The 16658-nt window shown below is 32.3% G+C and overlaps 1 protein-coding gene across 4 annotated transcripts; it reads right to left on the bottom strand.

Annotated features, from left to right (window-relative positions):
* Window positions 1-152: 152 nt before the first annotated feature.
* Window positions 153-16050, bottom strand: LOC109598207 (EH domain-binding protein 1). Of its 4 annotated transcripts, XM_020014056.2 has the most exons (16): window positions 15871-16050; window positions 15398-15517; window positions 7766-7973; window positions 4803-4987; window positions 4539-4744; window positions 4261-4480; window positions 3800-4063; window positions 3625-3743; window positions 3175-3575; window positions 2842-3123; window positions 2590-2730; window positions 2322-2514; window positions 2143-2267; window positions 1867-2090; window positions 1620-1808; window positions 153-1561 (listed from the first exon to the last, which is right to left on the bottom strand). In XM_020014056.2, the coding sequence occupies exons 2-16, from the start codon at window positions 15499-15501 to the stop codon at window positions 1483-1485; spliced, it is 2940 nt and encodes a 979-aa protein (XP_019869615.2). In that variant the 5' UTR covers window positions 15502-15517; window positions 15871-16050; the 3' UTR covers window positions 153-1482. The 4 variants fall into 4 exon arrangements, with proteins under 4 accessions (XP_019869615.2, XP_019869614.2, XP_019869616.2 ...); XM_020014055.2 differs by having other exon boundaries at window positions 15398-16050; XM_020014057.2 differs by having other exon boundaries at window positions 2590-2688; window positions 15398-16049.
* Between the last annotated feature and the right edge of the window lie 608 nt (window positions 16051-16658).

The following is a 16658-nucleotide window of genomic DNA, read 5'->3' as shown; positions in this document are numbered from 1 at the left end:
TTTCTAAATGATGAACCAGCTTATAATGGTATTATTTTTATTTTTGATAAATTATTAATAAAATTGAAATCATTATTTATTATGATTTATATGAACAATTCATTTACAAATAATTTAATTTTAAAATAAAAGAAAGAATTAAAAAGCAGTAATAGTTTGTATATTAGGTGTGTTTTATTTACATGAATCTATGCTACAACTTAAATACAATGAAAATATACAGACTTAAAACGTTATATATTACAACCAGAAGCAGCTGATATTAATGATGGGTAAAAAAATATGCACTAAACAGGAAGTCTACCTACATTCCAGCACTGATATCGACAAGATGTGCTGAATGAAGAACGTCCTATTCATTAAACGAATCACAAATATTACACCTATAATCTTGTTTTACTGTTCTACCTACTTACACACAACATTTTTACAACCAAATATAAATTAAAAGCCTAATTACCCATATAATTTACTAAATTTTCTGGTTCTATCACAAAAATTTTGGCAAGAGCTCACAAAAAATATCCTACTCATTTAACAGTAAATTTGAACACAGTTATATGGCCCTATAATACTGTGCCACATTAATAAGATGCTGAGAACTCCCGCCAAATAATTCGATCTAAGAAGAAATAATATTGTTTGTGTTACGTACAAGTCGACTTAATAATTGGACGAAAAATAAGGTATATACGAAAGCTACATACAAAATCTAATATACAGCTTTGACCGTCACACAGCTGTCAAATATTCCATTCTTAGCTGATATCCAGTACAATATACGCGTGTGACGGAATAAACAGATCAAAGGAAGCAATAATATTGCACTTTAAATGTGGATGGTTATTAGTTACAGCCAAAAAGTTATAAGGTCCAATTCGGTTGATAGTATACAAAATTTTATTTAATCATATTACTTTGGTAACTTTTATATAAGAATAGATTAAATATACTAACAATTAATGTAACTAAACAAATTGTGAGTTATAATTAAAAAAGAAAACATAAGTACAAGGTAAAGGTCTTAGAAGATACATTTATTTTTCTTGTTGATACAGTTCATGCAATTATTTTATTTATTAGTTATAATAAATACTAGAAAAATAAACTATTTGTGTAATTTAAATTAACGAAATTAAAGCTATGTCTTTTTATTAAAAAAATAACATCTGACAAAAATATACAATAATTCACTAGTGGTCAAATCTGCTCACCTTAATTTTGGCAACAACACCTAAACGACGCCATAACACAACTAATAATTTAAAAAATTCTAATATTCTGGACTGGAACCCCCTAATCCAATTATGGAAGCAGATTTAGATTTAGTAAATAATTACTGGGTTCAAAGTGAATATGCTCAGAAGCAAAACGAATCAATCTAATCATTAAATATATCACAATAAGCACCAATTAATAAATTAAACCGGGTGAAGTTTCGGAGCAGTTACGGTCAAGGGGCTCTCATAAGAATTTGTCGACTTATGAAATGACACATTTGTCCTTTGGCTGAAGTTCTAGGTGCGACAAGTCTTGCTCTATCAGGTCATCTTCCTCGATACTGTAAATATATTAGAACATTTAAATTTATATATGATCGAAAGCGTTTTCTAACTTACGCCTTTTCTTGATTGTCTAAATGGTGAACCAGCTCGTCGCGTTTATTCACAATTTGTACGAGCTCTTCAAGAAGCATCTGCTCTCTGTCTCTTTGCTCCTCCGTTTTCCTCCAATCGTCGATGGAAGCGATCTTCTGTAATTCTTCGTTGAGCATTTTGTATCTTGTCTCAAGATCAGCTTCCTTTTCACTAAACAAAAATTGTATTAATCATGAGAACATATGTAACAAAGTTGTGTATGACTTACAGAATGTTGAGTTGCATTTGCCGTCTAAGCAAAGCATTTTTCTTGTTAACCAGCATAAACCACTTCGACATCAACGATTCCTCCTTTTCCGTGTTGCTGCTATCGGACTCCATGACATTTCTGAGTTGTTTCTCCAGACCCGCAGCTTCCTGATCTATTGCCCGTTCTTCCCGTTCCAAATCTTCCAGTTCCCGGTGAATCCACGTATGCACATCTATTCCCATCTTAAATGCGAGATTGATAATATTGTTTCAATTTTCGCAAAAGTTTCCTCACCTTTTTCAATCCTAACTCATCTGGTAATTTGTCTGGGGTGATCCTTTCGTTCAGATCGTGTGGACTAGATTGATTTTCTGAGTATTCTGAGTTATTTGAGTAAATATTTCCATTAGTTTCTGATCCTACAATCACTCACTCAGCTTATATATACATTTAATATGAATGAACTAACTCACCGATGCTGTTCTGGCGTTCCAGATGGTTCAGTTCGTCGTTTATCCTTTGTAATTTGTCTTCAGCTTCGACGTAAGCTTTCACTGACTCCGGACAGATCCTAATAACCTCCGTAGGAGGTGTGGATCCTCTTCGTGCCTCGGCAAGCAACCGCCTCGCCCTTTCTCGAAGATGCGCTTGCCTCTCTTCTTCCGACTGTAAATTAAACAAAGATTGAATGTAATATTTATCACTAAAGACAATTAATATCGTCTAAAACTTATTACGTACCCTCGTTGGAGAAGTTGTGGTTGACCCGGAGTCTCTCTTTGTTTGTTCAATCAGTTGACGTGCCCGCTCTTTTTGTTCCGTGTGGCGCATGAGTATTTGCTGCACAACATAGCGTGAAAACTTTTTAATTGCTTGCCAAATCTTTCAAAATACAAAAACTGTTATTTTCGAACTCTCAAAACTTTACTGTACCTTGGTATTTCTAGTTACAACCATCGAAATTGAACCAATAAAACAATCAACAACACTTACGGGATTAGGTTTTGGCAGATCAGAAAACACATCTTCGGCCTTTTCTTTTTCATCCTTAGGCTCGGCGTGACTTAACCCATTTACGTCACCATTCATTTCTGGTACTTTGTTGTTTATCGCTTTGTTATCCACTGTCTCTTCTTCATCATCTGAACCGAATGGATCCGCGAACTCCCTCCGGGTCATCAAAATAGGTTTCTTCGGTTCCGACTTCTTTTCTTCTTGTTTTTTAGTCTGTTGCTGTTGTTGTTGTTGTTTATCTTTACCCGGTGATGCTATTACCTATAAAGTATTAATTAATAATTTAACCTTTCCATCTATTTAAGCACTCACTTTGCTCATAATATTCTTCGAGCTGTTCAAAATAATGTCCTTAACATCCTTAACAGTAGTCGGAGACTTTTCTTTTTCCTTAACCGGTTCTGGTTCGTTAGTGATCTTCAATTGCAAATGCAGCTTTTGCTTAGCCTCAGTCGTTTCCTTGTTGACCGCATTCAGTTCCTTCTCTTTGCTGCTTTCCCTCGACTTTTGGTTCTGCTTCGCTTTGCGCAGATTCATAATCTCCTGGCCGAAGACCTGCTTCGTTATGTCCGTGTCTTTGTCGGTATTGAATTTGCCGATCACGTAGTTACTTTCCTCAGACGTTTTGCCGATTTGCTGTACCTCTAATTGGTGGCCGGTGAAGTGGGCTCGCAATTGATGGAGGTATGTCATTACGGCCAATTTATCTGGTACTAATGGAAATTTTAACGTTTAACCGCATAAGAAATTGCAGGTACTTACCTGCAAGCATGTGCATGTCGGTGGGTTCGATTACACGGGGAATTCCTAATTTGTCTCCTGCATCGAAGGCTTTTTTGCAATTCCCTTTCACGTCGTGGGGAGTTAAGGAATTGAAATCTCTGTGGAAAGACGCAAGTGTACTCAAAGTTGTCGTAAAATTATGTGGTTAACGTACATTAAATCTGGTTCGAAATGGTGTATCAAGGCACAAAATGCCATGCCGTTTCTCCAACTTGTCGTTAAATTGGTTACTTTTACTCCGAGGTAATCTTTGGTCATTTCTTTACACCACTCGAGCAGATCCTGACCGGGCGTGGTGGATTTGCTGGCGTTCTTCGGAGTCTCAATGGTTTCCTTCAGTTCCAAAGGTTGTAATTTAAGGTTTACACTATTTCTTACTGGTTTCGTTGGTGGGGTATTAGCCGTACCAATGTTTACACTGGAAGAAATATTGGATAGATATTAATTTATTCAAAAAGTTGGTAAATGTTGTTTAAAATTGGAAAATCAGACTTAAACTAGACGAGTAAGGTAACTTGGCAAAAAATCATGGTTGTCATAAGTTGATAGTGTAGTATCACATCATCATCGTTATGAGATAAATTGTAGTTGATGGTGGTAAGTAGTAATACTTACTTGGCGATGTCTTCTTCTGTTTCCTCCTCGAGGCTGTCAAGCTTCTCAAGCAGGTCGGAGCATTGCTCTGAGTAAAAATCGGTGTCCGATTGGGGAAAGTCGGACTGTTTAGGGGGTGGCACTGACTGGGAATTGACTAGTTTAATTCGTTCATTTACTGGAGAAAATGTCTCAGCAGTTGGCGTCTTATCATCGCGGGAAAGCGACTGTATACTATTCACTGGAAAAAGAAATTCAATACGAAATATGATATTGTTTCTTAAACAATAAAATCATACCACTGATAGGAGTACTGGCAAAATCAGACCCCGATAAACTATTCGTCATCTGTTGCAGATTATGCGTGACTTCATTTAAGCTCTCTTTCATTATGCTGTTATCGTTTATGGACAGATCCTCGTCCTCCACATCCTCCATTTGCGCTATGTCATCCGTATTATTGTTCACGGACATCAGCGACGCCATTGACTGCATATCTTCGTCCCTGAAACGGAAAGCGGTGTGAAATACAGGCGCCATTATCGTGGTATTGTTCCGCTTACGTCGCCTTGCCTTCCCGCAGCAGGACGCAGGATAACGTGCAATCCAGTTTGGCGTTCACGAATTTCTTCTTCGACGACGGCTTGAAGACGATCTGCATCTCGCTCTGTGTGCTCTCAACGCTGGCGTATTTTCGCATGTTCACATGGGCGATGGCGACCTGTCTTCTTTTACCCGTTGGTGGAACCTTAAGGAATAAAACATGAAATATATTAGCAAATTATCCTCGTTTATAAATTTCCTTCGTTATTGATCTGCGAGGCAAACTTATCGGATCACTCATTATAAAAACATGACGCCTATTTACGAGAAACCCATATGGATATTTCCTTGAAAAAAATTCAAACAGATACATTATTCAGACGGGCCAGTACATCGAAATATACGATTCCGTGGGCAGATACGGCATTTAAAGATCAACGCATATTTTGCGCTGAACAATGAGCCAGTTTTTAAATTAAAAATAAACATATCCAAAACCATCTCGTGACAGTGACGGAACAATAACAAAAAGTAATGACTGGTTGGCGAAAATAAAGTGCAATCCATCGGCGGTGTCGCTGCAAATTTATTCGTTACCGGCTCTTACGTTTGATGATGATCATAATATATTTTTAGCTATGCAAATCGCTATGACGAGATAAATATAGAATTTACTTAGTGGAAAATATATCAACATTGTTTGTCGGCGTCTGTAATTATATTATCTCTCGTATATACCAATGTGTCGCAAATATAATTAATTATTTCGGTAATTATCCCTCACAATTAAAATAATGAGGATAATTAACAGATGATTTATCAAATATTCCTTCCTTAATTTAATGCTTATTTTATATACATAAACTAAAACTCATAAACACACTTCTGAAGCAGACGACGATAAAATTTATAACCGTTAAATTCCAATCCCTTTGACAAATATTTGCTTAGCATCCACCGAATCTGAATGTCCTTTTTAAAATCTCGACGATATTGAACAGGCAAGCTTCTCGTGACCCGTATACCTCCGTAAACGGGTTATATTAAACATTCAATAACTGGAGTGGAATTTGTTTCGTACCCGCGATCAATTTTGCTTCATGCACGTAACCTACACTCATCTCCGCTGACCCAATTCCCCGCGCAAGAATTCAGTTTACAATATTGGGACATTACCTGGATTGCGCTGGGATTTCGATTTCCGAAATGCGAATTATATATCTAATTAGGTGCCCAATTATTTAAATTGCTGTCAGTATGTACGGGACAAGTTCCAATGCAAACAGGCTTTTGGAATGATGGAGCCATTCATATCTAATTAGTGCCTTGAAATGGTACGTACATTCTTTACCGATTTCTCGTCATAATTTCAATACCCATAAACTACTACTTTTGTTTTGCCCGGTGTGTCAGTATATTTATTAAAAACTTATTAATTTTGACCCATGACTGATGCTTTCATTATTATCTATAAAAGTGGAGAAAAATTTAGATTTCCAATGATATTCTTCGAAAGGTGAATCTGAGCAATTTTGATCAATTTTGTACCGATGGAAATATACCCCCTCTTCAGATGCCCCAGTAGACCAAATGTCATGATATAAAATCGGTAAAGGATGACCCTTTGCCTTTGAAAGACATCATATAGACATAAAGAGGTGAAGGTCAGGAATACTTAATGCTTCCTAGGAGCACATATCAAAAAAATATATATGGGTAGATTCACGATTCACGATTTCGAGCTGGATGAAGCTGAATACAATAGTTGAAATTTTAAGGGCTTGTTGGTAACATATAAGGCTAATTTCCCTGAAAATTTGAAGTAAATCGACGCTCCGAAAAAAAAGTTACAGCCATCTAAAAATAGAGATTTTTGAAAAATCGATTGGTTTTGTATGAAAATGAAATCATGACAATTAAGGAAAAAATTGGCAGATATCAACAGAATACATCTCCATAAAAATATTAGCAGTCATTTAACGCTATACTTTGAAAGCTGTAGATTTGAGCATTTTGAAAACAGGTAAAATTTTGATAATGCAGTTGTTTAATTGGAAAAGCTTCCAGGTAAACCGGAAAGGAGTTTAACGCTTATAATTACTTTTGTTTTGAAAGTAGAAGGTTCACAGAGAAGAATGTCGTTTGAAAGGAATCTCTAAGTTATAAATTTGACTTCTTTCAAATTTCAAAAAATTCTCCAGTCATCGGATTTGGACGAATCGGGCTCAAATTTTCAGGATCATGTTTATTTCTGATAAACTTTTACTGAAAAAATCGGCGTCCAAATCGGTTACACAAGTGCGCAGCTTTCATCGAAAAGTAATGTATCTCTTCATATAAATAATTATAAACAAATTAACTATCATTAAGGAAGTCAAAAAGGAGAAACCATTCCTTTATAACATATTAGAACACTGATTTGAGTCTCAGAACGAGATTATTTGAGCAATTTTGGTCAATTTTATACCGATGAAACATTCCTATCACCACTTCAGAAGAACAAACTTAGCTTTTAGTAGACCCAATATCAAGAAATTGTAACAGAAAATTGGTAAAGAATGCACCTTCCAAAATATTCTTTTCCAGATTTCCTGTTTACGTACCATATAGATATAAGAGTGGTAAAGTAAGAAATACCAATTCGTTCATTAAAGGAAAATTAGAAGAAATTATAAACAATAATAAATAATTGTACCATTATTAAGGAAATCCAAAAGGGGAAAGCATTCCTTAACAACATTGTGGACAATATATTTACCTCACTTTTGGTTCGTCAGAGGGATTCCACTCAACATTTAGAAGATTGGTTGCTGGATCATATTGTCACTAGTCACAATATTGTAAAAGAATATTTGTCACTTTTTGGCTTCTTTGATAATATTCTTGGATGTTGAATAATGTTTGGTCATTTTGTACCGATAAAGAATAAATTGCTAATCTGTATGTATACTTTAGAAGACCCCTTTAATGTACGATCACTTACATCTTCGAGGATAAAGGACCAGTCTTTGTCCTCGAGTTCGTTGGTGCGTGGATCCTTAAATAATGTGATGGAGACCTGGTGGTTCTCGGGAACCGGCCACACCACCAGACCCTTGTACGGATTCTGGAGCGTGGGTTCCCATGTCATGGGTGTCGAAACCACCCTCCGCGACCGTCTGCTCCATACGAGCGACAGTTTGTGCGGTTCCCTGTAACAAACCAAAATCAAACATCATTCGTCGTCTCAGATAAACCCAGAATTTTAAACAACCTTGAGGTACCTTACACGTATCATGGCAATAACATATTTTTATTTCATTTTAAGTAAACTTAATTAATTAACATGTTAAGAAATAAATGTAAAAAATAACATAAACTAAAATGCATTGTGGACTTTGTCGTATCGCAATCTAACAATGTCAATTCAGCAGAACACATTTTCTGATAAAACGAGTTTATTTTATTCAATGGCAGCAATTAAGTTAGTGAATGGATTTGCATGAATGTTGTTTTTCTTTGTTCCTCAATTAGCGTCAAATGGAGTCTGAATACTTGGAAAATTATTTACGGTCTAAATAGCAGACGACTTCATATATCCCTGAAACGATGACTAACCGCACAATAAGAATTTCAACAAAAGATGACGACATTTTTTAGCACCGAATTCACATAAAAATGTATTAATTTTACTCATTTAATATGTACTATATATTTGTTATTTATTTTTCCATTGTTATTTTTAATCATTTATGATGATGTATAATCAATCAATCGTATAAATAAATAATAGATAATTTTGGTGACAGTACGTGACACAATATATTTGGTCAGTACAGTTATCTGCAATTGTATATTACATGAAATTTTATATATTATTATATATAATATAATCGACATTTCTTTAAGCACGTTTCCTCATAGTTTCCTGATATGAATAGACTAGATAATCAGCTGTTATTGTTGTTATGGATTACTTAACATGAATAGAATAATCAAGGTTCCACAAGATAATCTATTCTAATAAATACGAATACTTCTAACCCAAATCGCCTTCCCACTATTTTATCTTCCCCAATGATGAAAACAGAATGTTTTGTTTGTTATGATATATAAATCTTTCAATATTTGGGAATGTCTGGCATTGGCACATTATCTAACAATCGATTGCGGGAATGCCTGGAAACTTTCCACGGCCATTTGGACGTCATCCGGCCACTTTCCATGCCGTGTGTCCGGACGACCCCGTCCGATATCGCTTAAAAATAGAAAAGGCACAAAGCGTGGAAGCCGTGCATCGACGTCCGATAAAACGGCTATAAGATACAAGGAAAACGCGACATGTTTGTTATTCAGGATATGTAGCGTCTAACAGATGATAATTGACATACCGGAAGCGGACCGTTCGGCCACCAGTTCCTGATATGTACGGAGTGCGTCGCTTACGCACAAACAGGGGAATCATGCTACGGAAAGCGCGAACAAATGTTATCCGTCCATTGTGCGATCATATTTTCACAGTTGCGACACTTGCAAGGTTGTAAACAGGTGAAATATTATTGGTTGAGTAGTGTGTTTTATGTAGGAAGGAACACGTAATATAAATGTTTTGGATTTTATTAAGACTGTTACTCAACGATGTATAGATATGTAATAATTATATTAATTCCTATCACTTTTTATTAATAAAGATGTTAGTGTCAAAACTGGATAAATATCAAATTAAAACTCCAAAACACACCAAAACTAAGTATAATTAGATAATAGGGAAAATGTTAAATATTTTAGTCATAATTCTTTTATTTAATGTTAAATGTTAACTATTAAAATAATATTACTATTGTTGTTTTATACAGTATTATAAAAACTACTATATTTATTTCTGTAATATATTACATATATTTTTCTGGAGATGGACATAAATATAGCAACTATAATTGTGAAAGGGAATATTAATTATTAAGTATGTGTTAAATTAACTTCATAGATGGTAAAAAGAAAACAAAAAAATTTTTAAAAAACTGTCACTTGTCAACTTGTCAACCTAATGATCTTTAGGATAATGGAAGATCATATCATTTTAAGTGTGTAATTTACATATGCTAAAATGTGGAAAAATGGCATCTATGAATTAGTAATTTGTGACTAATGGTGTTTTTGAACACAATACTTCAATATATAGAAAAAAGTGTGATTTTTGTATCTTTTAAAAAATTAAATATTCTGTTTTCTTCAAGTGTTAAATTGAAACAATTTTCAGGGAAGTTAGTCTATTATGTTGGCAACAAGCCCTGAAAATTTCAACTATTGTATCGGGCTTATGACCATATAGATGCCATTCAGTATAGTGTATTATATTAATTTATATTTTTATTATACATTATTTCTGATACATTCATGTTATGTTTGTCATATGTAAATTACACTCTAGAAACGGTTTATAGACAAAGAAGGTATAGAAATAACTTTGCACCATTATCCTAAATATCACTACGTTGTTAGAAATTATTGATTGAGAATTTAAAAAAATCAATTGTTTTTTTTAATTATCTAGTTGTATGTGAAAATTTAATAATTATCTAATGAAAAAATTCAGTTTTCGACAAATGTCTTCAATTAAAACATTGTGTATGTAACGACTCATTTAGGATCAATCTGTATTAATCTTTGTTAATTTGTTTTGTATAAATGATTCACTTGAACTAACTTATTTATTCCATTTGTTTTGTATCCATTACTATTGCTGATTATTACAAATAGAATTCATGTTTTAAATATTCATAATAACAAATAAAACAACAATATTACTCATAATATATTACTTTAACATAATTTAATTTCGATAATGAACGAACGATCAGATCAGACACATAATGAAATTGTTAAATAGAATATTTGTTGCTTTCTATATGTGTAACCGATTTGAACCGTGTAAGGTGTTTCGACTTGAACTTTTACGATTTCTATTAGACGGATCTTCCCATAAAAGAAACTGTCGATAGATAGCCATCATTTGCTCGTCCCTGAAGCTTTGATATCTTCTTTCTATACCGGTGATGTGTGGGTGAAGGCTTTCACCTTGTTCATAGCTTTAACCACATATATTTCAACAAAAATCAACGATTTAAAAAAATAATGAATGAATAAATTATCTTATTTAAATGTGGAAATCGAATCGAATCGAATATATTGGTATAAATATCTTAGAATAAATAAGTATTAATTGAAACTGAAACTCGTGCATACCGATTGCGTTGTACTCTTGAAACAATGTGTTGATCTTTTAAAGTAATTGAAACATTTGTATTATTCCAAAACGACTCCCTAGAATACTTAAGTTAATTGCAATCAGACATTCATTAAATACCTTGTTGTTCTCCTTACACAACACAATAATTCAAAGACACTTCGAAATATAATCTTAAATTGGACATTTTGGTTATATCGGAAATTTGTTCCGTATTTCAGGAAGTGGAAACCCTTTAATTACAACTGAAATTTAGGGAATTTTAGTTAGCCAATTTCATCGGTCAGCACAGTTCAGACAAATAAAAAATGTAGAGGTTTAGCAACAAACCATACGTTGAATTCTTGTCTATTTCTTTATGCCACATTTTTTATTCAATCTTGATCTACTACGTCTTGAAATATATGTAACTGAACAAACTATCTATTAAATATAGTAAAGCTTAGGATAATGGAATTATTTATTGTCAAAACTAAATTTCTAAATTTTCTGAACATTGTGAACAATTCCAGGGATTTTTTGAAGTCTCAACACCAGTAACTCAATTATTTTCCATTCAACAGAAATATTACTGTTAATTCTGTTGGCGTGTTAAGAAGAATGAATGAATGAAGACCCAAATTTACCATTATCTGGTAAAATGATCTGAATGAAAAAAAAAATAATAATAATATTTCTTAGTTCAAAAGTTTAAAAATAATGTAGTTAATCGAGTTAACAAAACAAATTGTCAAAATTTAGGTATCTAAAAATGGGGAAAGTTTAATATTTTTATTTATCTTATACTATTTAATGTAATAACTTCTTAACTATCTGTGCCATTACTTTTATTTAACACGTGCCATCTCGTAACTGTTAAATTAATCTTCTCGAATGGTGTGATAAATCAATTGGTTTGCAACAATGTAGTAATTACTTATCATTATTTAATTCCCAAAACTATAATTATAATTATTTTAATTACACATTTTTGAGTTTATTTAAAAATCTCTAATAATTAAATAAATAAAATTTAATTAGTAATAATTACATAGGTGCTACTTGGCAAAAATAATAAATTATGTACTTCAAACATTTTGTATTCATAAAAATCTTAATTATGTGAATAAATTTAATATTAACACAATCGCCTTTTAAATATTGAACAAAATCATTAATTCTTTAACCTTTGACAAATCAAGTACACAAAGTAATTTAAGGGGGGAATCAACTTTTATACGGTTCTTTTGTTTTGATAACGCCATCAATATAATCAGAGAAACGCATTAAAAGGCAACAAATCAAAGTGCACTTCCACAACACGCAAAACCTGATCAATATCAATTTCCTCAAGACCAGCGAGTGCACTTTCAGTAACGAATGCGGTCAATTAAGGATATGAAAAAAGGTGCGACCTTTACCAATACGGATATGTAGTTATAGGGGTGTCGAATTCTGCAATTTTACCCACGACACACGATCGACTCGACCATGTGCAATCTACCAAACCAATGTTTAAACTAGTTTATAAATATCACCATATGGAACTCATATAAATTGTTAGGATAGTTCAAATTGTATCTAAATCATAAAACTTTTATAACTTTAGATAACGTAAGAAAATATAAATGAAATGACACAAAGTTACTAATTTTAACTCATTACTATTTAGGACAAATTGTAAATTATATCAGGGAACATTGTATACGACTAAATGTTGTTATAATTTATTATCTTTATCTCAATATGCGATCTGCAAACACGGCCTTGTAATATCGTAAATCAAGTTCGCACCTAGTGTGTAATGCACACGCTCGTTACTTAATGGGACGGACTGAGCTGAAATTTCGTTTAATTAGTGAACATCTGCCCAACGACTATTAACGAGGTGTTCGTTGCTCTCATGCGGGAACATTGTCGCAAGGGTAATGGCCAAAACTCTAATTGATCAGGACGCTACAAGAAGAAAGTAAATCATTCTATAAATTAAATGAAAAAAATAATGAAACGAAACCCTCATAAAATTTATATTATTTTCCGATTTTAACACACCTTTATTTCCATTGTGAAAAATGAAAATATGTACTTTTACAAATTTTAGTCCCAAACCAAAATATACGGGGTATTTTTTTATGAAAATTAAATTAAATTAATTCTGTGGAAAATCTTTATGATTTTTTTTTAATTAAATAATCAAAAAGCTGTCAAAAAGAGTCATATCTTTCATCAATATTAAAAAACTATACTAATTATACAAATGAGAAAACGAACTTACCAAAGAGATATAATAAATATATAGAATTGAACTGTGGATTAGCAAATAAAATTTTGGTATTAAGAATATTAATTAGTATAAGAACAGTATTATCAGTATAATATTCCAATTTTGCTGAAAAATAAAATAATTTGTGTTACTTTTGACAGTTTATTCCCTAGACTAATTCCTTAAAACAATAAATTCATAAAAATATGATTTTTAATTTTTCCACAGAATTAAGAATTGCATAATTTTCTTATGAAATTTAGTATATACCCATCTCAGCTGATTCTTAATCCAGTGGTGTAGTAAGTTTTTTTACAAAAAATTTAGCTAGCATAAATTCTTCAAATTTTCAACCCCAAAAAATTATTTTATGGATTTTGGTTTTAGGCTGAAATTTTGTCTGTAAGTACATATTTTCATGCTTTACAATTGAAAAAAAAGTTTGTCGATATCAGACAAAAAATACAAATTTATAGGGGTGTCCCTCTTTCACACACTTTAGATGAGTTAGAATTTATATATTTTATATAAAAAATTACACAAAATTAAATTAGCAACAACGGAAAATTATGGAATTTTAAGTTTTGCTATGTAAACAGATAAAGATTATTAAATGTAAACGATGCAGAAGTATATGTTACTGGATGAAAGTTGCATTTCCATATTTATCCTATAAATTTACTTAATGCGATTAGATAAATTTCTTCCAATATTATTCAATTACTATAAAAATATACATGTACCGAGAATTTTCCTCTCAAACCGATAAAAGAGAATATATTGAATTAATTAGTATCAAACTTGAACGTCATTGTCTCGAACTAAATCTCTTCACTTTCCGTAGCAGAAAATCAGTACTAAAGGTTAACTAAAAATAAATGTTGTTTTGACGGAATGCTTTTACACAATTCCAAAGCAAAATTTAATGCACTCTACTTGTTTTCTCGTAAAGTTGCCAGTCTGACAGGCACTTTTTATCAAAATTTGTTTGTTCATATTTAATAACGATAAGAGGCGTAGAATGTAAGTCGTTAACAATCTACATGCAGAACGACGTTGCTCAAATATTCTGGCCTAGTTAATAATTTACTAGACTGCGTAACTGCGACTACGGAGCATTTAATGCTTCACTAATTCGTAGCTTTTGTTTAATCAATAATAAAGCAAACATTGTTACTTCAATAACTTCGTGTGGCACTTTTATTAAAAAGGTGCTGTTTAAATGTATTGTTGGCTTGCATCAGTTCTATTTTTTGTTTAAAATAATGGGAGTGTTAACCTTAAGTTGAGCGTGTGTGATAGCCTTGCCAAAATCTCTCTGATGCGAAAACATATCTGGCATTACCTTCAGTTTTGTGATCTTTAAAAATATTTGTGTTCCTACTTATTTTTTTTTTTTTCATAAATTTGTTTTCAAAATATAATTTTTTAATTTTTCATTTAATAATAATAAAAATATTTTATACTACTTAAATGATTTACATTTAAAGTTTTGTTATAGTTATTATTAGTTATTAATTGTTATTGGGACTCACTAATTTTTGTACATTCGGTAAATTGGTAATCATAAAAACCATTTTTTAATACATTATCAACCAATAATGTGAACTTTAAACAAATTGATAAATAATATTATTATTAATGTGACAACATTACTGTTCTTGGAACTAAAAATAATTCATTAAAATTATAATACCCCAGAAAATATATTGATTTTTTTAATAATAATCATATATTAATACCTAGTTTTAATTATATTGAATTGGGTTGAACTTTAGATCACTTTATACTTAGAATAGTAGAAACTACATATTTTGCAATGATTAGTTCATTGTAAAATTGGTAAACAATCAGTAAAGAAATGTTGTTAATAGACAGTATAAGTATAAACATAATATCATTAACGTTTTGTACGTAATAGACGCGTAATATAATAAGTTTTCTTGAACTTTTACAAATAACTACTAGTAGTAAAATAAGTTGTAGATAAATGATACTCTTCATTCAAGGTTCACTAGAAAGTAAGTTTTCACATATACATGTAATTTACTATGTTTAATTATATTTACATTATATGTTGTCATTTAAATACTATCTTGAATGAAGATATATCAAAAATACATTCAGATTTATGTCGAACATCTTACCATTTTGATGTGAATTCAATGGCCAGCTGATGGTAGGAGACTGTAAACTGGAACTTGGCAGCCCTTTTATTCACCCTTTGTAGTCTTTTCCATACTGAGCCCATATTAGCATCCACACCACTAACACAGGAATTCATTTTGATGAATTTGTTTTTAACTGATCCACAAAAATCAATTGGCACTATCCACTACACATGCAAAAATAAAGTACTGCAGCTACAGCCATGCATTTTGTACGCGCTAAGAAGATACATAATCAAAATAAAATAAAAAACATGCAGGATATGATAGCACTCAGGCTGATAGCTCTGGCATACACTTGATAACAAATGTGGTATTTTTCGTGCTGGGATTTCTATCACAATCCGTCGGGTACGGTCAGTACGGCTGTTAGACAGCAACACACCAAAATACTTTGTCAAACATTGTAAATTTTTTAATATTATTGTGGTTCTAACATCAAAACTATTAACCTTGCAATGAATCACTTTTGACACTGGGGTCACTGACGAAATTTTCTACTGGATTTTCACGTCACCCACTTAACTGAACCGAATGGATTACATTACTAAATTTTCGGTGTCCAAATGAATAGTGTCCAAGTGGCGAATCGTTCCCGGACAACTTCCACTCTGACTTGACAATATTATTCTCCGAAGGAACGACAACTATTTTCTTCTGTACTGTCACTGTCAAATCTGTAGATAAACACGAATTCTTGGATATTAATTTCTGATTCAACCTGTAGATGGCGCAACCAACTTAATTGATGGTATCCGCGATAGATGGCAGACCTTTTTGAATGTTCAAAGATACACATGTCTTCAGTTGTTCATACTTAATTCTTAGAAGGCTTAGTAGATGTCAGGCACGATGCATCATCTAGTGACACAAACTTTAATACAAATAAAATATATTTTAATGTTGTCTTTAAAAACGTGCCATTGTTGGAAATGAACCTCATAAGAATTAATACATTTTGCCAGAAAAATAGAAATACATCCATATATCTGCGTGTTTTCTAGTTCCCGTAATTCCTGTTGTCCAGAACATGGTAAATATTGTTTTCTTATGTTTTATCTATTAAATTTATTAAATCAATTTAAACGAAATAATTTATTTGATTGTGCAACTTGAAACATTCAAATACGATTCTAGATGTAAGGGGAGATGCAGTGCATTTGACACGTGAGGCATACACATAGATAGTTTCTGAAAACATTGGATAAAACGTATATGAAATGATTATAAATTAAAATGG

Source organism: Aethina tumida, chromosome 2 (genome assembly GCF_024364675.1).
Source record: "Aethina tumida isolate Nest 87 chromosome 2, icAetTumi1.1, whole genome shotgun sequence".
Lineage (NCBI taxonomy): Eukaryota > Metazoa > Arthropoda > Insecta > Coleoptera > Nitidulidae > Aethina > Aethina tumida.
This window is presented reverse-complemented; position numbering and strand designations above follow the sequence as displayed.